Here is a 23,195-nt window from a genome sequence, read left to right on the forward strand (position 1 = left end):
AGGAAAATGAATGGAAAATGTCTGAAATATCTATTATTATTATATTATCATTATTAATAATCTATCATTTGCCTCAGGATGTCCTGTAATAAGGTGCTGTCCTTCCTGAAGAGCCTCTCAAGGAGAAAACCACTGGAGCCGGATGGGGAAGAGTCCAACTTTAAGCGATGCTTGAGCACTCTGGACCTGGTGGCCCTCGGTGTGGGCAGCACACTCGGTGCAGGGGTCTATGTGCTGTCCGGAGAGGTGGCCCGGACAGTTTCTGGTCCCAGCATCATTGTGTCGTTCTTCATCGCGGCAGTGGCGTCAGTGTTTGCCGGGTTGTGCTATGCAGAGTTTGGTGCCCGAGTGCCCAAAACCGGCTCTGCTTACCTGTACAGCTACGTCACAGTTGGAGAGGTGTGGGCCTTCATCACAGGCTGGAACCTGCTGCTGTCATACGTCATAGGTAAAAAACTGCATTTACAATACCTCCTGAACAGTGTTGGGGGGAAAAGCAACAGAGATGTAGCCAGAGGGGTTCGGGTGGAAAGACTCACCCCCACAGGCAAAGTCTAGAATAGGGTATATGCACAGCTAGGGCTGTTTCACCTACAGATAAACTTCCGGTGAATGGTTAATGTGAATTTTTCAATGTTATACGGTTCCTTTTACAGCACTGATGTTGTAATGTAATTAAAAACTATCAGTTAAATAGACTTAAGCATTCATTTAGTTGTTCAAGTGTAAAACGAGATGAAAGACCATGTAAACTCAAGCACCGTCAGGATCAGCAGGCAAGCACAGAAACTCCATTGAAAATACTGTAGTAAAATAAATGACCATATTTTACAGACATAGTGAGAAAAAAAATGTAATTTAATACAGTGCTTCTTGTTCACTGTGGGACCCACTTCATATCGTAGATATCATTCAGGCAGTGAAGACCCCCGGTTTTGTAAAGAAAACAGACCTTAAACGTGATAGATTTTGTAATGGCATACAGTAATTTTTAATAATTCAAATGGACAAACTCTGACTGAGGAATTGAGCTGGCCAGATTGTTATTTGCCTATAGGCTACAGTTTTTAATTTAAAGCAAGATATAATAGATTCCTAATTGTTATTTATTTTATAAATGATGGATGATAATACATTTGTTTTGTTTTCATATTTCTTTATACAAAATGTTTACTTTAAAGGGCACCTATGGTGAAAAATCTACTTTTCAAGCTGTTTGGACAGACATATGTGCATGTATGGTGTATAGAGCGTCATATTGGGGTGATATAAGCACACCCAGTCCTTTTTTTTCAATTTAGCAACATAAAAAACGGTGGACCGATTGGAGCAGTTTTCAGACCGACCGCAACTTTACGTAGGAGTGCGGTCCCCCCGCCCACCGAATTGATTGACAGCTGCGCGTATTAACATGTCCGGTAGTCACGTGTATAATCATATCAACAAGACAGGACGAGCGCAAAGCAACTGGGAATAAAAGGTGTGTTCAGTTCGCTAGGATCATCAATCATCATCAAATGTGATCAAGAGTGAGTTTCACATGTTTAAAATGTTTTAAAACAGAGCATGTGTGTAATGAATTACAGCGATTTACTTCAGCTTTACTTCATTAGCACAGCCGCGTGTCAGAACTATTATAAAGGAAGACGCTTCAATCCCGGTTTGTGGACGTTAAATCAGGTTTATTTTGTACATTAACATAACAGATAAGGGCGGGGAGGACTAGCCTTAAAGGCACAGTACGACAAAACAGCCCCCTATTGCAAAAATGTATAAAATAGAATCTTATAAAAGGTATAATGAAAAATCTGATGGGTGTTTTGAGCTGAAACTTTACAGACACATTCTGGAGACACAAAACACATATTAAATCTGAAAAATGGGCTAACCTAGGTGCCCTTTAAAATTCTTATCTCATAACATCATTTTAAAAAATGTAATAACTTACAGTTTAAATGCACATTTCTAAATAAACACTTTGTGGTAAAATAGTATGTGATGTATGACAATTTGAGAAAATTGTAGGAAATATTTTGTTGCTTAAAAAAGTAGTTATGATCCCCATCCGACAAGTTATCCAGCAAACAACAGTTAGTGCTTATTATGTCACTAAAATACAGTACTCGCACCTAAAAATGTATTAGAAAATCAGGCGGATAACTGCTAAATGGTCTGTTTTTGAGAAAAAAGAACCACCCATTTCAATAGGCTAGTTACGAGCCTGAGCAATACATTGCAATCTTAACTCACTTAAATAAATGAAGCTAAATAAATGTGTAAGCTACCTTTTTAAGGAAAGGAAATGTTCATTTTGCGTGTTATTAAGAGTATTATGGATTTAAGATTGTAATAGGCAGGGTGCAAATTACAAGGGGAATGACCCCCATAATTAATATTTTATCTCCCCCTGAAGGATGTCAAAACAAAATGTATGAGGGGTCAGTCCTTTAATAGTGAGCAATAGTTTTCTCTAATCTGTATCTTAATAGTATTATTAATTAAAATAGTAGATTAATACATAAATCTGAGTCATGGAAGCATTAAATAAACTAACATTACCAAAATATTAGACCCCCCTGATTGTCAATGTATAATTCGCACCCTGGTAATAGGCAATATATATAGATAAGCACAATCTCCAGTAGTACCTGGATGCAGCCTTGCATATACTGTATGCAAGCTGAGATGGCATGTTAATAATTTTTTGAAAGTATTACAACAGTAAACAACTAATAATAAGTGCATTTGCCATACAAATGAAAACCCTAATTGTGGACTACTTGTACACTCAAAAGATGACTAATGCTACACTTATAATTGATGTAAAGTAAACTATATTAAAAAGTAGAAAAATATAGTCTCAAGTGGTATTTAGATACCACACTTACTAGTATAATAACATAATGTATGTTAGTATACTTACTGCATTAAGAGTACTTAAATGTATACTTCAACATTACTTAAGTACGCTTGACTTAAGTATGTTTACTTAAGTCCAAGTGAAAAACTTTATTGTGGACTACTTGTGCACTTAAAAGGTTTCAAATGTTACTAAAAGGTAATAATACTAAAAAGTAGACCAATTTAGTTCCAAGTGGTATTCAGGAAGCACACTTAAGTTTAGTAATATTACATAATTTAGTATACTTACTACATGAAGCATACTTAAATATATACTTCAACATTATATAAGTATGCTTGACTTAAGTACACTTAAGTACAAATGAAACTTGATTGAGGACTACTTGTGCACTTAAAAGGTTTCAAATGTTACTAATAGTGAATAATACTAAAAAGTAGACCAATTTAGTTCCAAGTGGTATTCAGGAAGCACACTTAAGTATAGTAATATTACATAATTTAGTATACTTACTACATGAAGAATACTTAAATATATACTTCAACATTACTTAAGTATGCTTGACTTAAGTACACTTAAGTACAAATGAAACTTGATTGAGGACTACTTGTGCACTTAAAAGGTTTCAAATGTTACTAAAAGTGAATAATACTAAAAAGTAGACCAATTTAGTTCCAAGTGGTATTCAGGAAGCACACTTAAGTATAGTAATATTACATAATTTAGTATACTTACTACATGAAGAATACTTAAATATATACTTCAACATTACTTAAGTATGCTTGACTTAAGTACACTTAAGTACAAATGAAACTTGATTGAGGACTACTTGTGCACTTAAAAGGTTTCAAATGTTACTAATAGTGAATAATACTAAAAAGTAGACCAATTTAGTTCCAAGTGGTATTCAGGAAGCACACTTAAGTATAGTAATATTACATAATTTAGTATACTTACTACATGAAGCATACTTAAATATATACTTCAACATTATATAAGTATGCTTGACTTAAGTACACTTAAGTACAAATGAAACTTGATTGAGGACTACTTGTGCACTTAAAAGGTTTCAAATGTTACTAAAAGGGAAAAATACTAAAAAGTAGACCAATTCAGTTCCAAGTGGTATTCAGAAAGCACACTTAAGTATAGTCATATTACATAATTTAGTATACTTACTACATGAAGAATACTTAAATATATATACTTCAACATTACTTAAGTATGCTTGACTTAAGTACACTTAAGTACAAATGAAACTTGATTGAGGACTACTTGTGCACTTAAAAGGTGACTATATTTTACTTAAAACTACTTACAACTACATATAATAGTATGGCTGTTAGTATGCTTACAACATGTATAATATTTAAATAAACATTCCTTACAGTAAGTATGCTTCATGGAGCTAACTTGTTTTTTCCTTAGGGAACTCAGCATGGCTCAAATGAGATATTCCCATGAATAATTTACAGACATTCCAGTCATTATAATCAGGGATATTTATTCTGATGAGATAAATTTTTGTCATTCCATTACGACCCACTAAATGATTATAGCCGTAATGACATGGCTAATAAATGTTCTTATTGCTCTGACGGAAAGCCGCTATCTGTTTCCTTTGACTAAACTGCTTGATCATTCTGGATGTTTGTTTTTTGTTTGACAGGGACCTCCAGTGTGGCCAGAGCGTGGAGTGGTACATTTGATGACCTGATTGGAAATAAGATCGGCAACTATTTTAGTGCAAATACACCCATGAACTTACCTGGTCTTGCTCCCTACCCGGACTTCTTTGCTGCTGCCCTTATCATGGTTTTGGCAGGCAAGTAGTATTTACAGTGAATTTACTGTTCTGTCAATCAATAAATGGGTCAAGATCAGTGTTGGGTAAGCTACTTAAAAGAGGTCATTTATTAGTAATTATTAATTACATCATTCAAATTGTATTTAAATTACTTTATAATTACTGTGTATGAAAAGTAACTTAATAAGTAACTTAATCACTTGACTTAATGTATTCTTACAAATCATACCGTATAGACCAGGCATGGGCAAACTCGATCCTTGAGGGCCGGTGTCCCTGCAGAGTTTTTGCTCTAACACTAATCAAACACACCTGAACACCCTAATTAGTGTCTTCAAGATCACTAGAAAGCTACAAGCAGGAGTGTTTGATTAGTGTTGGTGCAAAACTATGCAGGGACACCGGTCCTCCAGGATCGAGTTAACGTAGAAACGTTAACCATCAAAACACAAAGTATATCAAATATTTCAGACACCATATTTCTTACATATGATATATTGACATTCATTTCCTTAAAAAAAATTATATGACAAAAATTCATGACAACAAATGTTTTTTTTACTTTATTGTTAGTTATTTTAATAAGTTAATCATGTTTCAACAATTAAATTTTTTAATTTTTTTATACAGTTTAACATAATATTATCTCAGCAGGCACACAACATCATAATACGTTGTTATTCGGTTAGATTTAGGCCGTGGTGTCAGGTGACCAAAATTCAATGTCTAGCCAGCGTCTAAGAACAATGTTATTTTGACATCCAATAACGATATCAAATGATGTTGATATTTGGTTGATTTTAGGTTGTGTTGAAAACTGACCAAAATCCAACATCATGCCTTAACATCTTAAACCAACGTCATATTGACTTCAAATACTGACATTTATACGTTAGGTATTACAACCAAAATCCAACATCTGATAGACGTCATAGTGGTAATGTCCACACAACGTCAAGCTGTAACATCATTAGACGTTGATAATTGGTTGATTTTAGGTTGTGTTGGAAAGTTACCAAAATGCGATGTCGGGCCAACATCTTAAACCAACGTCATATGGACTTCAAATACTGACAATTATTCGTCAGGTATGGCAACCAAAATCCAACATCTGATAGACGTCATAGTGGTGACGTCCATACAACATCAAGCTGCAACATCATTAGATTTTTATATTTCATTGATATTTGGTTGTGTTGAAAACTGACCAAAATCCAACGTCATATTGACATCAAATGCTGACATTTATTCGTCAGGTATTACAACCAAAATCCAACGTCTGATAGACGTTATAGTGGTAATGTCCACACAATGTTAAGCTGTAACATCATTAGACGTTGATATTTGGTTGATTTTAGGTTGTGTTGGAAAGTTACCAAAATGCGATGTCAGGCCAACATCTTAAACCAACGTCATATTGATGTCAAATAATGACATTTATTCGTCAGGTATGGCAACCAAAATCCAACATCTGATAAATGTCATAGTGGTCACGTCCACACAACGTCAAGCTGTAACATCATTAGATGTTGATATTTGGTTGATTTTTGGTTGGACGTGGACAATCGTCAACCCGATTTTCATTTCCAAACAAAATCCAACGTCCCCACGACACTGGAGTACAACTTCAATCTGACGTCATGTTGATGTCCTGTGCCTGCTGGGATTAGTCAGTTGGACTAATTTAAGTTGAGATGAAAAGTTAATTTAATTTAATTAAAATTAAAAAATACATACATTTATAATAATTCTGCTCCTCTGAACTGATCAATACAGAACTGTAATTAAAAATATAAAATAATAATTAATAAAATAATAATTTGAAAATTATTGATTAATAATATAAATAATAATAAATTATAAAATAATAATAAAAAATTACAATGAATACATATATTTACATGAACTGCTCCCTTAACAGATTTATACAGAACTGTAATAAAAAATAAATAAAAATACAATAATAATAAATAGTAATTATTTATATATCTTAATTATTAATTAATAATATAAATATAATTAATAACAAAAATAGAAAATAAAAAATAAATAAATACATTTACAATAACTGCACTCAACTGATTACACAAAACTATAATATAAATAAAAAATGTAAAAGAATTAATAATAAAATATAAATTATTTAAATATATGAATGATATGTTGATTATGAATTAATAACAGAAATTATATTTAATAATAAAATAAAAAATAACAAAAATAATTATAATAAATACTTAGATGTACAACAATAACTCTGCTCTCTTCACTGATTTATACAGAAATGTTATAAAAAATGTAAATTATATTTAAAAATACTACTAATAAAATCATAATATATGAATATTAATTTTTAAAAATGCAGATTTATAATTGGGCGTCACTGTGGTGCAGTGGGTAGCATGATCACCTCACAGCAAGAAGGTCGCTGGTGCGAGCCTCAACTGGGTCAGTTGGCATTTCTGTGTGGAGTTTGCATGTTCTCCCTGTGTTGGTGTGGGTTTCCTCCAGGTTTCCCCCACAGTCCAAACACATGCGCTATAGGTGAATTGGGTAGGCTAAATTGTCCATAGTACATGTGAGAATGAGTGTGCATGGGCATCCACTGCGTAAAACATATGATGGATAAGTTGGCGGTTCCTTCTGCTGTGGTGACCCCAGATTAATAAAGGGACTAAGCCGAAAAGAAAATGAATGAATAAATAATTTTGCAAGTAATTACACCCAACACTGGTCAAGGTGCAATAACACACAACACAGTGGCTAAATCAGTATGAGACTGATGTTGATTGTTGTTGTCTTTTCAGGCATTCTTGCATTTGGAGTGAAGGAGTCTGCCATCGTCAATAAGATCTTCACAGGTTTAAATATGGTAGTTCTGGTTTTTGTCATCATTTCCGGGTTCATCAAGGGTGACATTGGGAACTGGCAGATTACACCGGAGGAAATTTTCAACTACACAATCTCTGCGTATGTTGCATTATGAATATTTTTTGTGATGGTGAAACTTTTGTCTGCTGTATGCACGTTTAAAGGTGTATTGGATGAACTAAATTGCCCGTTGTGTATGTGTGTGAATGAATGTGTACTTTCCCAGTACTGGATTGCAGCTGGAAAGGTATCTGCTGCGTAAAACATGTGCTGGAATAGTTAGTGGTTCATTCCAATGTGGCGATCCCTGATAAATAAGGCACTAAGCCAAAGCAAAATGAATTAATTAATTAATATACCCATAATAAAGGTCTTAAAGGGCACATAGTTTACCTCTTTTTTAAGATTTAATATTAATATTCTGGTTCTTCTGAGTGTGCCAGTTTAGGTTCAGTTTAAAACACAATTCAGATTTTTTTATTATAATGTGTTATAAGTGTCATGTTGGGGGCGTGTCCACAGTTCGCTGATTTATGGGTGGACAAGGGGGCGGGGCCATGAGCTCACCGCTCTGCGTTTGCAACAGAGTCTGACAGGCAGACTCAGAGGCGGAGTGAGAGGATCAGCAATCAGTCGTATATGTACGACTCGGACACAGACCAAGCAGAGAGTACAAAATCATTTGTGTCTTTGTACAGTTTTACAGCCAACTGTGTGCTAGTTTCAAGTACCGAGCTTGTACACCGAGACTAACAACCACGTACACTGAATTAACTTTGACTGAGGCACCGGATGCACCGCTCGAAGCCGCGACACGGCACACCAGACACTCTCTGTGGCGCGGCAGAAACATGAAGTGTCCCGAATCGTCGCGCCACGCATTTTTGAATTCTAAACATAGGTTTCTGCAGTGGTCCACGGCACCCAGCCGTCGACTTAAGTGTACCCTGATAGAAACCGATGTCTAGAATTCTAAAACGCATGCTAGTTAAGATCACAGGGAGCTTCTGGGACCGCGAGAAATGCAAACAGCTGAAGTATAAGGTAGACTCAATGAGAACATGTTTGCAAACCTACCTAAAGATACAACCAATAATTCAGATTAGAGCGATAATGTGGAGAATATTGCTCTTGTGTTGAGCCCAATGAGCCTTGCATCTAAAAATAGAGCTAGCGTGTTCCTTTAGTGATATCGCTTCGACTCACGTTGAAAATGGCAGACGTGAATTAACAAACTGAGGATATGATGACGCGCCTGTCAAGCAATATTGGTGGGCGGGGGGACCGCTCTTTTACGTAAAGTTGCGGTCGATCTGAAAACCGCTCCAATCGGTCCACCGTTTTTTATGTTGTTAAATTGAAAAAAAAGCACTGAGTGTGTTTATATCACCCCAATATGACGGTCTATACACCATACATGCACATATGTCTGTCCAAACAGCTTGAAAAGTAGATTTTTTACCATAGGTGTCCTTTAAAACACATTGTCATATGTTTGCAAGTAGATTTAATGATAATGCTGTTATTTAAAGACAGTTTCTAACATTTAATCTCTTTCTGTTTAGCAATCTCTCGATTTCAAACGAAACTTTGTCCAGTTTTGGACAAGGAGGATTTTTCCCCTTTGGTTTTGAAGGAACGTTCGCTGGAGCTGCAACCTGTTTCTATGCCTTCGTGGGATTCGACTGCATTGCAACCACAGGTACTTCAACAACAGTGTATAACTGCAGGAAATTAATTTTTAATGACAACTAAAACATAATCTTGAAGACAGACCTGCTGTGAGTTTGAGCTTTCTGTACAATGATGATATGATTTGGCTTAAGCTGTCTTTTCACGATCATTCATTCAGTCATTTTCCTTCAGCTTAGTCTCTATTTCAGAGGTTGCCACACCTGAATGAACCGCCAACTATTCCAGCATATGTTTTATGCAGTGGATGCCCTTCCAGCTGCAACCCAGTACTGGGAAACACCCGTACACTCTCACATTCACACACACACACACACTCATACTCATACACTACAGCCAATTTAGTTTATTCAATACCCCTGTAGCGCATGTGTTTGGACTGTGGGGGAAACCGGAGCACCCAGAGGAAACCCACGCCAACACGAGGAGAGCATGCAAACTCCACACAGAAATGGCAACTGGCCTAGCCGGGGCTCAAACGAGCAACCTTCAGTGCTAACCACTGAGCCACCATGCCACCCGTCTTTTCACATTATTTCTTCTTATTTTTAAAATGTATCTTAACTTTTGATTTAATGAACCCACGTTTCCTACAAAATGATGCTCTAAAGTGAGTCTGAACAAATCACCTCTATTTGAATTGCTTGAATTTTGTCTTTAGACGCTTTAAAATCGTATCCCCATCTACATTTTCTCCCCACAGTCCAAAGATATGCGCTATAGGTCAACTGGATGAAATAAAGTGGCCGTAGTGTATGAATGTGTGTGTGTGTGTGTGTGAATGAGTGTGTAGGGGGTTTCCCGGGACTGTGTTGCAGATGGAAGAGCATCTGCTGCATAAAACATATGCTAGAATAGTTGACGGTTCATTCCGCTGTGGTGACCCCTGATAATTAAGGGACTAAGCCGAAGGAAAATGAATGAATGTGTAAATATAGCCCAAAAAGCGGTATTTATTAGATGCTTTTAGAATATTTTCATAATGCATGTGCGTGCAGATTAAAATTTGGTATTAAAAATGGTCAATTTCTCTGTCCTCTGTATGTAGGCGAGGAGGTTCGAAACCCTCAGAAGTCTATCCCTATTGGAATTGTGGCTTCACTTCTCATCTGTTTCCTGGCTTATTTCGGAGTTTCGGCCGCTCTTACCCTCATGATGCCCTACTACAGACTAAACCTTCAAAGTCCCCTGCCTGTAGCCTTCGAGTATGTGGGATGGGAACCGGCAAAGTATGCAGTGGCTGTTGGATCTTTGTGTGCACTTTCAACAAGGTAAAACAATTCATAAAGCACTTATTACACTAGACTCACACACTGTCAAAAGTTATTTTACTGCTTAAAAAGTGAGTAAACCTGTTATAACTTGGACCTGTTCAGTTGACTTAACTTATTTTTTTAAAGATATGCACTAAAGTCATTTACTTAATTTAAAAGCAAATGGTTTACTCACTTATTCTAAATAAAGTCAACTAATTGCTTTAAAACCAATGGGTTTACTCACTTATTTTAAGTAAAGTCAACTAATCGCTTTAAAAGCAATGGGTTTAGTCACTTATTTTAAGTAAAGTCAACTAATCGCTTTAAAAGCAATGGGTTTATTCACTTATTTTAAGTAAAGTCAACTAATCGCTTTAAAACCAATGGGTTTATTCACTTATTTTAAGTAAAGTCAACTAATTGCTTTAAAACCAATGGGTTTACTCACTTATTTTAAGTAAAGTCAACTAATCGCTTTAAAAGCAATGGGTTTAGTCACTTATTTTAAGTAAAGTCAACTAATCGCTTTAAAAGCAATGGGTTTAGTCACTTATTTTAAGTAAAGTCAACTAATCGCTTTAAAAGCAATGGGTTTAGTCACTTATTTTAAGTAAAGTCAACTAATCGCTTTAAAAGCAATGGGTTTATTCACTTATTTTAAGTAAAGTCAACTAATCGCTTTAAAACCAACGGGTTTACTCACTTATTTTAAGTAAAGTCAACTAATCGCTTTAAAAGCAATGGGTTTAATCACTTATTTTAAGTAAAGTCAACTAATCGCTTTAAAAGCAACAGGTTTACTCACTTTTTTACAATAAAGTCAACTAATCGCTTAGAAAGTAAAATATTTACTCACATTATTAGGTAAGTTCGATTAATTGCTTTAAAATCATCAGGTTTACTCATTTTTTTATAGTAAAGTCGACAAATCACTTTAAAATCATCAGGTTTTCTTACTGTTTAAAGTAAAGTAAAATAATTGCTTTAAAAGCAACGGGTTTACTCATTTTTTAAAGTAAAGTCAACTAATCGATTTAAAATCATCATGTTTACTCACCTTTTAAGGTAAAATCAACTAATCGCTTTAAAAGCAAATGGTTTACTCACTTTTTAAAAATAAATTCAACTGATCACTTCAAAAGCAATAAGATTACTCACTTAAGTAAAGTCAGCTAATCATTTTAGAATCAAACGGTTTACTCATCTAAGTAAAGTCAGCTAATCACTTTTTACAGTGCACTATATGAGGACCATAAAACTAAAAAGGAAAGCGTGCTAATTGATTTGATAAAGTATCATAAAATCAAGTACAGATAATCCAGTATAGTACATGATGACATGGTTATCAATGACGAGTGATATTATGTACGACACATGAGAGCAAAAGTTCATTATTCAAGGCCTGTTGTAGAAACTCAGGATCACTATAGAGAGACTTTTTTTGCTTAAATTAAAAGCAACAGATTTACTCATTTAATATAAAGTCAACAAATCGCTTTTAAAGCAAAGGGTTTACACACTTTTTACAGTAAAGTTAACTTATCACTTTAAAAGCAACAGATTTCTTCACTTTTTAAAGTAAAGTCAACTAATCACTTTAAAAGCAACAGATTTACTCACTTTTTAAAGTAAAGTCAACTAATCGCTTTAAAATCAACAGATTTACTCACTTTTTAAAGTAAATTCAACTAATCACTTTAAAAGCAACAGATTTACTCACTTTTTAAAGTAAAGTCAACTAATCACTTTAAAAGCAACAGATTTACTCACCTTTTTAAAGTAAAATCAACTAATCGCTTTAAACGCAAAGGGTTTACTCACTTTTTACAGTAAAGTTAACTTATCACTTTAAAAGCAACAGATTTACTCACTTTTTAAAGTAAAGTCAACTAATCACTTTAAAAGCAACAGATTTACTCACTTTTTAAAGTAAAGTCAACTAATCGCTTTAAAAGCAACAGATTTACTCACTTTTTAAAGTAAAGTCAACTAATCGCTTTAAAATCAACAGATTTACTCACTTTTTAAAGTAAAGTCAACTAATCGCTTTAAACGCAAAGGGTTTACTCACTTTTTACAGTGAAGTTAACTAATCACTTTAAAAGCAACAGATTTACTGTTAAAAGTAAAGTCAATTAATTGCTTTGAAACCAACAAATCTGTTCACTTTTTTAAGTAAAGTCAAGTAATTGCTTTAAAAGCAAGAGGTTTACTCACTTTTTAAAGGTTTTATGATGCTTTGTAAATGCTAAATGATTTGTGAAAAACAAAAACTGTAAGAAAATGTAGCCCGGGTACATATTTCTTTGTTCTCAAAAATGCGTCCCTGCATGGGCACATTTTCCAGTGAACCTGGGTTGCATTGTTTGATATCACCAACATCAAGTGTCGGCTGATTTGTCATTTTCTTTACTATTTAACAGTCTGCTGGGAGCCATGTTTCCGATGCCCCGAGTGCTGTTTGCTATGGCCAGAGATGGGCTGCTGTTCTCACCTCTGAGCAAAATGAGCTCCAGGCAGAGTCCCGTCATCGCCACAATCGCTTCAGGAGTTGTAGCAGGTAAATATCTTTCCAGTGCTGTTAACATTCATTTTCAGTGATCCAATGACTAATGTTCATACACACACACACACACGCACATATATACAGTTGAAGTCAGAATTATTAGCCCCCCTGTTTATTTTTTCCCCAATTTCTGTTTAACAGAAAGAAGATTGTTTTCAACACATTTCTAAATATAATAGTTTTAATAACTCATTTCTAATAACTGATTTATTTTATCTTTGCCATGATTACAGTAAATAATATTTGACTAGATATTTTTCAAGACACTACTAGACAGCTTAAAGTGACATTTAAAGGTTTAACTAGGTTAATTAGGTAACTAGGCAGGTTAGGGTAATTAGGTAAGTTATTGTATGATGATGGTTTGTTCTGTAGACTATAGAAAAATAGGGGCTAATAATTTTGACCTTAAAATGTTTTTTTAAAAATTAAAAACTGCTTTTATTCTAGCCGAAATAAAACAAATAAGACTTTCTCCAGAAGAAAAAATATTATCAGACATACTATGAAAATTTCCTTGCTCTGTTAAACATCATTTGGGAAATATTTAAAAGAGAAACAAAAATTGACTTCAGACTTCAACTGTATATATTAAACAACATTACTAGGCTACTTTGTTGGTCACTCTTTACAATATAGTTTAATAAGTTAATGTAACATGAACTTAGAACGAGCAATACTTGTACAGACAAATGTCATAATTTAATTACTACAGTAATAATAAAATACAAAGTTGTGTTGTTAACATTAGTGAATGCACCGTGAGTTAACAAGAACTAACAATGGACATTAACTCATGTTAACAAATATAAATAAATAATGCATCGTTCATTATTTGTTCATGTTAGTAAATATTTGAACTAACATTAACTAATGTATGCTTATAGTAAAGTACATGTAAATTATCTTCATTAAGTTTTTAGTCAAGTGTCTGTGAACGTCTCTAAGTGAGAAATGTTTGATTTCCAGCAATCATGGCCATGGTGTTTGACCTGAAGGCTCTAGTAGACATGATGTCTATCGGGACGCTCTTTGCCTACACCCTCGTAGCCATCTGCATCTTAATTCTTCGGTAAGCTTCAAATACAGTACATCAAATATATAATCAATGTTGCATCTTATTTTTTATGTCCTTCGGTACATTGTAAAATAAAATGTTGTAAAATGTACAATTTCGTTTGCCTGTAATACTGTACAATTTACAAGTGCACTGTTAATTAATAATCACAATTGTGCTTTAGTTTTACTGTTGGCTCAGTGGTTAGCACTGTCGCCTCACAGCAAGAAGGTCACTAGTTCGAGTCCTGGGTGCACCAGTTGGCATTTCGGTGTGGAGTTTGCATGTTCCCGCCATGTTGTCGTGGGTTTCCTCCAAGTGCTCCGGTTTCCCCCACACTCTAAACACATGCGCTATAGGATTGGATGAACTAAATTGGCTGTAGTGTATGAGTGTGTGTGTGTGTGTGTGTGAATGAAAATGTATGTGTTTCCCAGTACTAGGTTGCGACTAGAAAAGCATCTGCTGAGTAAAACATATTCCGGAATAGTTGGTGGTTCATTCCGCTGTGGTGACTCCTAATAATTCAGGGACTAAGCTAAAGGAAAATGAATGAATGAAAGGAAAAAATCCATTGCTTTTTGACAATGTTCAGTGCTCAATAAACCATAGCAAATGTGAACATTCAAACAGCATGAGTGTGTGATGAAACTTACACATAATAAAAAGCAGCTGTGTAATAAAATTGCCCATCTATTGCCCAGGTACCAAGAAGAACCAGCTGTGATCAGCGAGAAAGCAGACGTTCAGGCTAAGAAATGGAATCCGTTTCACCCTCCTAAAACTGCTACCGCTAAGAGCTCAAAAGCTGTGTCTCTGCTGACCCTCCTGACCAGTGAGTTTCACTTTTTTAAATCATTTCTTACTTGAATCTATGAGTAAATGTGCGATTATGCTAATTAAGTGCTTCCTAAAGGGTTAATTCATCCAAAAATAGAAATTCTGTTATTAATTACTCACATTAGTGTCATTTAAACCCGCTGAGACCTTCGTTCATCTTCAAAACATAAATTAAGAAATTTTAGATGAAATCCTGGAGCTCTCTCATCCTCCATAGACAGCACTGAATCAAGATGTTCAAAGTCCAGAAAAGGAGGCAAAATATTGTCAAAACAGTCCATGTGACTTCAGCGTTTCACCTGTAACCATAAAGTACCCTTTTAATTTATCTCTGTCATTAATTGAACATCCTAAATAATACGTTTTCTTTTAATTATGTGTGTGTGTGTGTGTGGGGTGGCCCTCGACTTGTTATTGATCATTTTCAATGGATATTTGAATATCTTCAGGAATTTTATGCTAAAATGACTTAATTTCTTTACTTTTAACATCATTTCTAGTTGTGTTTTCGATTATCCTGAGTGTGATCATCACGAAGGGTGTGGAAGCAGGTCTGATTGCGGAATGGTGGATGATTCTGATCATCACTGTGGTCGCGGTGGGTTTTCTCCTGGCTATTATTATTATTTGGCGGCAGCCGCAGAACAGAACCAAGGCCGCATTCATGGTAAGTGTAGTCATGACAGAAACTCCATCATTCAATACAAGATTTTAAAAAACTTGCATTGATAGAAAAAGTCAATAAATTATAGTAAATGCATGTATTTTTTCATATCTTTTAAAGATATATCCAGTTGACGTCAAAATTACTCACCCTCCACTGAATTTTTATTTTCTGTTTCAAATATTTCCCAAATTCTGTTTACAGAGCAAGGAATTTTTCACAGTATTTACGATAATATTTTTTCTTCTGGAGAAAGTCTTATTTGTTTTATTTTGGCTAGAATGAAATCAGTTCTTAAATTTTTAAAAAACATTTTAGGGTTAATTTTATTAGCCCCCTTAAGCAATATTTGTTTTTGATCGTCTACAGAACAAACTACTATTAATTATTTATTTATTTATTTATATTTAAATGGCATATCAGCAGCATGGGCTATATTCATGGCAAAACCTTATCAGAATAAACAATATATAACAATCAAATCAGTTTTTTAACAAACATACATATACAAACAAACAAAACAAACAAACAAAAACATTGAAAAGAGTCATTTAAAATCTTTTATTTTGATTAAAGATAAATATTCTAGAATTGCTCCAGAAAGCTGGATTCTGCATCTCGTATGTACTACCTGATCATGTCTACTTTCAAAATGGTAATTATTTCTTTCATTTACAAATGGATTCACTTCATACAATTTGTTGTTTCTGCATTCATCCCATTCCATTTGCCATTTCTCATTAATATACAGATTTAACATCAGACACAGAAATTTTACATTCTGTAGGGCTTCCAACTGTAGGGCTTCCTTAGCTGTGTTATCTGCACATTCCTTTCCAATGAATCCCATATTACCAGCTATCCAGCAGAAAACAATATCAAAGTCTTTTTCTATTAGAAGCTCCACTTTTTCTATTATGCTAAAAATCCAACGCAATCTCACGGCAACTCGTAACTTTTTGATTTAGTGGCTAATTCCTATCAATTCGTACAATCTAATTCGTACAATAGAGTACGATTTGCTCATCACCCAATGATGGTTGGGTTTAGGGGTGGGGTTGGGTGCCACGCCTCCTTTTTAAAAATCTGAGATTTTCGTACGACTGAACTTGTACGAATTCGTACGAATTAGCCACTAAACTGACAAAACTTAAAATACTTACGTTTTTTTGTAAGATCAGGCTGTAAAAACATAGGATGCTCAGTTTTTATAGATTGAAGTGCTTGTAAGCAGGATATACAGTAGAATCTGTGCAAATTGAAAACTGCCGTTGCTGCTCTTTTTCTATTTGTTCCAAAGCTAAAAGCAGTGCACAAGCTTCAGCTGTGAATATTGAGCTTTGTCCGGGAATACTCTTTCTAAAACACTCTGAACCAATCACAGCTGCAGATACTCATCCATCTGATTTTGAACCATCTGTATACACTGGTACATAGGTTGGTTGCATTGTATATTCATAAATTCTTTCTGAAAAATATTTGGGTGGATTTACCTTTTTTGTACTGATGCATTATAATAGATACTGTATACAATGATTTGCCTAAATAGCCCAGCAATCTAGTTAAACCTTTAAATGTCACCTTAAGCTGAATACTAGCATCTTGAAAAATATCTAGTCAATTATTCTGTACTGTCATCATAGCAAAGATAAAATAAATCAGTTATTAGAAATGAGCTATTAAAACTATTAAATATGGGTTGAAAAAATCTCCTCTACGTTAAACAGAAATTAGGGAAAAAATATCCAGGAGGGCTAATAATTCTGACTTCAACCGGTCAATGTTTTTCCTCCAACACAAAATGTCTCTGTCTGAATTCCCCTGGTTGTTCAGTAGAGTCATCATTGAACTGTTCTGTTCAAATAAAGCTGCTTTGCTTCTCTGAATCTTTTTTCACATGTTCCTGTAGGTGCCACTTCTGCCACTGCTTCCTATTTTCAGCACATTCATCAATGTCTACTTGATGCTTCAGCTCGGGAGTGAAACGTGGATTCGCTATGCAGTGTGGATGGCAGTGGGTAAGACCCCAAGACTATTTACAGTATAGAGTCGTACATACACTCTCAGTTAAACGTCGACACAATCTCGGCTGAATTTGATTCTTTCATCATCTTGCAATGTTTTGTTTGACCCATAGATTTTTAAGAAATGGAAATATCATAATACAGCGGGGACAATAAGTATTAGACACATCGCTATTTTTGTCAGTAAACATATTTCTAAAGGTGCTGTCGACTTGAAATTTCCTCCAGATGTTGGTAACAACCAAAGAAATCCAAATATGCAAAGAAAACAAATCTAATTAGTTTACAAATGAAATTCTGTGTGTAATAAAATGAAATGACAGTGAAAAGTATTAAATATTTGAATAAAGGGAGGTGTAGATCGGCAGTGAAAGCCCAGACAGCAGTTGAAATCTCTAAGTAGTTCTTCAGCAACCCTCTGCCCATTCTCTGTGTAAATGAATATCAGCTGCTTCAGTCCAACATCTACAATAGCAGAATGATGAAGATGAAACCAGGATGGACTTTTCAGCGAGACAATCATCCAAAACACAGCCAAGGAAACTCTCAAATGCTTTCAGAGAAAGCAAATCAAGCTGTAGAATGGCCCAGCCACTCACCTGATGCAAATCCAATAGAAAATACAAAATAAAGCTCAGATCTGATAGACGAGACCCACTGAACCATCAAGATTTTTACACTCTGATGGAGACTGTGAAAAACTGAGCAATACATGTGCCTTTATTCACCATATGATAGGTGTCTTTAAGCTGCCATCACCATAAATCCTTTTATATAAAGTATTAAATACATTTCAGTAGTTCAGTACTTTCTCTTTCTGTCATTTCATTGTTATTGCACATTCACACAGATTTTATTTGTTTTGTTTTACTTTTTATGTTTGTAATGTTTGGGTTTTGACCAAAATCTGGTTCAATTCCATGTCAACAGCTCATTTAGAAATATTATTCTCAGGAAAAAAAAAATCATGTGTTTAATTTCCCTGCTGTATATGGACATATTGTTAAAAAATATATATATTTTTTCTTTAAAAAACAATTAAACTAAAAAGCTCTGCCTTGGAAATCAGTGTTTAAGGAAACAGATTGGAGCAAATACATATTCTTTATGTGCTTTATGACAATTATTGCATGTATATACTCTATATACAGCTGAAGACAAAATTATTAGTCCTCCTGTCAAACATTTCTCCAGTGATGTTTAGCAAGGTATTTTTTTCACAGTATTTCCTATTATATATTAATTTTCTGAAGAAAGTCTTATTTCTTTCAGCCCCCTTAAGAAATGTTTTTGATTGACTACAGAAAACTAAGTTAACTGTTGTTAACTTGCCTAGTTAACCTAATTACCCTTGTTAATCCTTTAACTTTATACTCAATACTAGGATACTCAATACTAGGATCTTGGAAAAAAAAAAAAAAAAAAAAAAAAAAATATATATATATATATATATATATATATATATATATATATATATATATATATATATATATATATATATATATATATATATATATAGTTAATATTACCCAGCAGGCATGTCAACATGACGTCAGATTGACGTTGTACCCCAACGTCGTTGGTCGTTGCATTTTGTTTGGAAATTAAAATTGGGTTGATGTCAGAACCCCAACATCAGGTCGAAATCAATGTCCAACATCCAACCTAATATTAACCAAATATCAACGTCTAATGATGTTAGAGCTTGACGTTGTGTGGATGTTACCACTTGTCATGATTACTAGCGATCTCTAACCACCAGAGGTCGCTGGTAAGCACTCACCTTCACAATAACCTATGGACTACAAATTCGCCATTCATGGACTACATATTCAGTCATGCCACACACATACTCACACCTGCTCCAAGTCTCTACTGATTACACTCGCACTACCTGAGCATACGCTTATTTCACGCGGCCGCCATTTTAAAGAACCAAAGCGAGGCTGTGGTGGGAAGAAACTAGAAAGTATAGGACCAGCACTGTAAACATTGCAGTGACATGCTGTGGACTACAAACCTCCAGCTGTTGCCGAGATTTCAAAATACAGATATGGTGTAAACATCACTTTAATATCAGTCAGTACGTTTAATTTAAACAATTAAAAGCAATTTAGCATCAAACAACATCACAAACTATGTAAGATTAATATGCTCAAGTGTCCTCCTAGGCTTCAGTTCATGGCAGCAGGTAAACAGAGGGGACGCTTCCCTGCTTCAGCCTATGTAACTTGGTGAGCGATAAACACGTCAGTCCTCTGTAGCACACCCTCGTGTTGTCCCGGTACTGAAGTTTTAAAACAGTCTAATTCCCGCTAAGTTAAAATTGAAGCGCCGCTGAGCGCGGATGACTCGACTGATCTTCACGGCTGCTTCGCGATCCAGTCTCCATGTATCTTGTGTTTGCACTCAGTTTACCGCTCTTCACCCAGTGCAAACACAGATACACGGAGACTGGAGCGCAAGCGCGAAACACCCATAAGGATCAGTAGAGTCATCAAGCAGATCGCTCGGCTGTGTTTGTGCTCAGTAAACAGCGGAGGGTGAACTGATGACCTTCTCGGCCAATCACAAGCATATATGTTGAGCACGTGAACGCAATGGCCAATCAGCGCTGTTTTAAGAAAGCCATCAACAGTGCTTTAAATGTTAGCGGGAAATTGACAAATTTTCTTTTAATTCAGTAACGTGACAAGTCTAATATAGTGAAAGAATCAGTTCATTAACTTGAGTTTGATAAATGGCATCTAAAACGTGTGTTTGGGAAAGAAAACGTTAGCTAACTAGTGCCGTTTCCCTTAACTTAGCTGAAAATGAGCTCTGATATCCCTTTATATTTTCACCATTCATTCAGAACGGACCTTCGGGTCACTCAGAAGGCGGTGAAATGATAAATTAGTGTCTCTTTCTATTCGCTGATAAGATATACAGCCAAGTACACAACGTTCTAATGTAACTCCCAACGATACTTCCGGGTTTCTTCCCACCGCAGCCTCAATTTCCCTTTTAAAAATGGCAGCCGCGTGAAATCAGTCTATTGTCAAAGACTGATTACAGACACTACTTAAACAGTGCACACACTCATTTCCATTGCCGAGTCTTGTTATCTGTAAAGTGACATTACAACGCGGTTCCCTTAGTCTTGTTCCTCCGTGTTTTTGATCTTTGCCTGGTTTCCCTTTCTCCTTGTCTGCCGCCTGTCTATCGACCTCTCGCCTGTGTTTGACTACGATTCTGGACTGCCTTTATACATCTGTTTGCACCAGTGTTGACCATTGCCTCCCTGACTTTGAATAAACCTGCATGTGGATCCTAAACCTCAATTGTCTCTGTCACTCCCCGTGTTACACCACTATGATGTCTATCAGATGGTTGCTATACCAAATGTCAGTATTTGACGTTAATATAACAGCACAACCTTAAATCAACCAAATATCATTTAACGCCAGTATTGGACGTCAAAATAACATTGTCCTTAGACGCTGGCTAGACATTGAATTTTGGTCACCTGTCATCACTACCTAAATCTAACCTAATATTAACATCTTATGACATTGGGTGCCTGCTGGGTATATAAATATTATGTTCTGTCATCATGTCAAAGACAAAAGAAATTAGTTATTAAAACTATTGTTAAAAAATTGTCTCTTTTTTACTAGATGTTTTCAAGATACTAGTACTCAGCTTAAAGTGCACTTTAATGGCTTAACTAGGTTAATTAGACAAGTGATTGCAAAATGATGGTTTGTTCTGTGGCCAACTTAAAAACAAATTATTGCTTGAGGTGGCTAATAATATTAACCTTAAAATGTTTTTTTTTTTTAATAAAGCAGATTTTATTCTAGCCGAAATAAAACAAATAAGACTTTCTACAGAAGAAAAAATATTATCGTAAATACTGTGAAAAATTCCTTGCTCTGTTAAACATAATTTGGGAAGTACTTGAAAAAGTAAACAAAACTTCACAAGAGGGCGAATAATTTTGACTTCAAATAGATTTTTTTCATGTATCAGATTGATTTATTTTAAAATATAACATGTTTTGCATATTATAATTGTCTTTCCTTATGCAAATATAGGTTTGCTGATCTACTTCTGTTATGGAGTGCACTTCAGTGTGCAGAGGAAACGAAATAAATCTCCCAAACATCCGGAGATGGCTGATGCGAAACCGGAGGACGAGCAGAGAAACGGATCCATTATTCAAACACAAACCAAACTTTAAAGCCACGTCAATGTCAAGTGCCTTGCACTCAGTGTTGTTGCGTGTAAAGGGGTATATGCACAGCTAGTGTTTGTGAGCCAATGATAAACTTCCAGTGAAAGGTTTATGTGACTATTTTCATTTTCATAAGTTTCCTTTTACAGCACTGATGTTGTAATGTAATTAAAATACAATCAGTTAAATAGACTTACGCATTCATTTAGTTGTTCAAGCGCAAAATGTGATCAAACAACACTGTAAACGCTAGCGCTGTCAGGAGCAGCAGGCTAGTGTGAAAATTCCATTAATAAACACTGGGCTAAGATAAATTGTCATATTTTAAAGACATGGCGGGGGGAAATTTAGTTTAATGCAGTGCTTCTTGTCCTGTCTGAGACCCACATTATATCGTATGTCAATCAGGCAGTGAAGATCGCTGATTTTTCTAGAAAACAGATTGTAAACAGGCCAATTTTGTCATGTAAAGACCATTCACCGGAAGCGATTGGGCTGGCTGACTGAAAATTAAAAGTCCGCATGCATATACTCCATTAGTTACAAACTAACTAGTGACTGTGAATTACCTTTAAACTGAAAAAGTAAAGTAAGGGATTACTTTTCATTTCTATGTAGGCTAATTTAATTACAGTTACTTATAATAGACTTGCCTTAAATACTGTACATAAATTCAAAAGTTCTGTATAAATCAATTCAGAGACCAGAGGAACATATGTTTTTGCAGATAACTCTATTTTTCAGCTAAAGAACATTTATAATTTAGCTAGAAAATTGTTTATGCTTATGAAAAAAAAATCTGAAATGAAGTAGCGTTGAAGTTCATGAATGTATATGGTGTACATTCAGAAAAGCAGAGTAATTGTATTTATATGTATTTTTTATTAAAATGTATTTTATGACTAAAATGGTTTCTTTTGTCCAACATTAATAATAATAATAATAATTCCTTACATTTATATAGCACTTTCCTAGACACTCAAAGCGCTTTGCACCCCTTTTTGGGAGCTATCTTCTCATCCACCACCAGTGTGCCGCATCCACCTGGATGACGCCACGGCAGGGCAGTCATATTGTGCTAGACCACATACCAGCTGATTGGTGGAGAGGGGACAGAGGGATGAAGCCAATTATTATATGGGGATGGCTGGGAGGCAATGATGGACAGAGGCCAGTGGGCAAGTTTGCACAGGATGCCGGAGTTAAAACCGTACTCTTTTTAGGAAGACACCCTGGGTTTTTTAATGACCACAGAGAGTCAGGACCTCGGTTTAACATCTTAACATCTCAGCGCTCACTGAGCAGTATAGAGTAATACTGCTCCCATAGTACCCAATAA

General features: G+C 35.1%; 1 protein-coding gene across 1 annotated transcript in view; it reads left to right on the plus strand.

Moving 5' to 3' along the window:
* zgc:175280 (cationic amino acid transporter 2 family protein) overlaps positions 1-22,044 on the plus strand; it is a 28,080-nt gene extending 6,036 nt beyond the window's left edge. Inside the window, exons 2-12 of the mRNA XM_056458797.1 lie at positions 78-448; positions 4,530-4,685; positions 7,475-7,637; positions 9,104-9,240; positions 10,279-10,501; positions 12,910-13,046; positions 14,022-14,124; positions 14,814-14,944; positions 15,450-15,616; positions 17,523-17,631; positions 21,717-22,044. Coding sequence (XP_056314772.1) covers positions 79-448; positions 4,530-4,685; positions 7,475-7,637; positions 9,104-9,240; positions 10,279-10,501; positions 12,910-13,046; positions 14,022-14,124; positions 14,814-14,944; positions 15,450-15,616; positions 17,523-17,631; positions 21,717-21,862 — 1,842 coding nt within the window. The 5' untranslated portion in view covers position 78 and the 3' untranslated portion in view covers positions 21,863-22,044. The remainder of the gene's footprint in view (positions 1-77; positions 449-4,529; positions 4,686-7,474; positions 7,638-9,103; positions 9,241-10,278; positions 10,502-12,909; positions 13,047-14,021; positions 14,125-14,813; positions 14,945-15,449; positions 15,617-17,522; positions 17,632-21,716) is intronic.
* The last annotated feature ends 1,151 nt before the right edge of the window (positions 22,045-23,195 follow it).

The sequence above is a fragment of the Danio aesculapii genome, chromosome 5 (genome assembly GCF_903798145.1).
Source record: "Danio aesculapii chromosome 5, fDanAes4.1, whole genome shotgun sequence".
In the NCBI taxonomy this organism is placed as follows: Eukaryota; Metazoa; Chordata; class Actinopteri; order Cypriniformes; family Danionidae; genus Danio; species Danio aesculapii.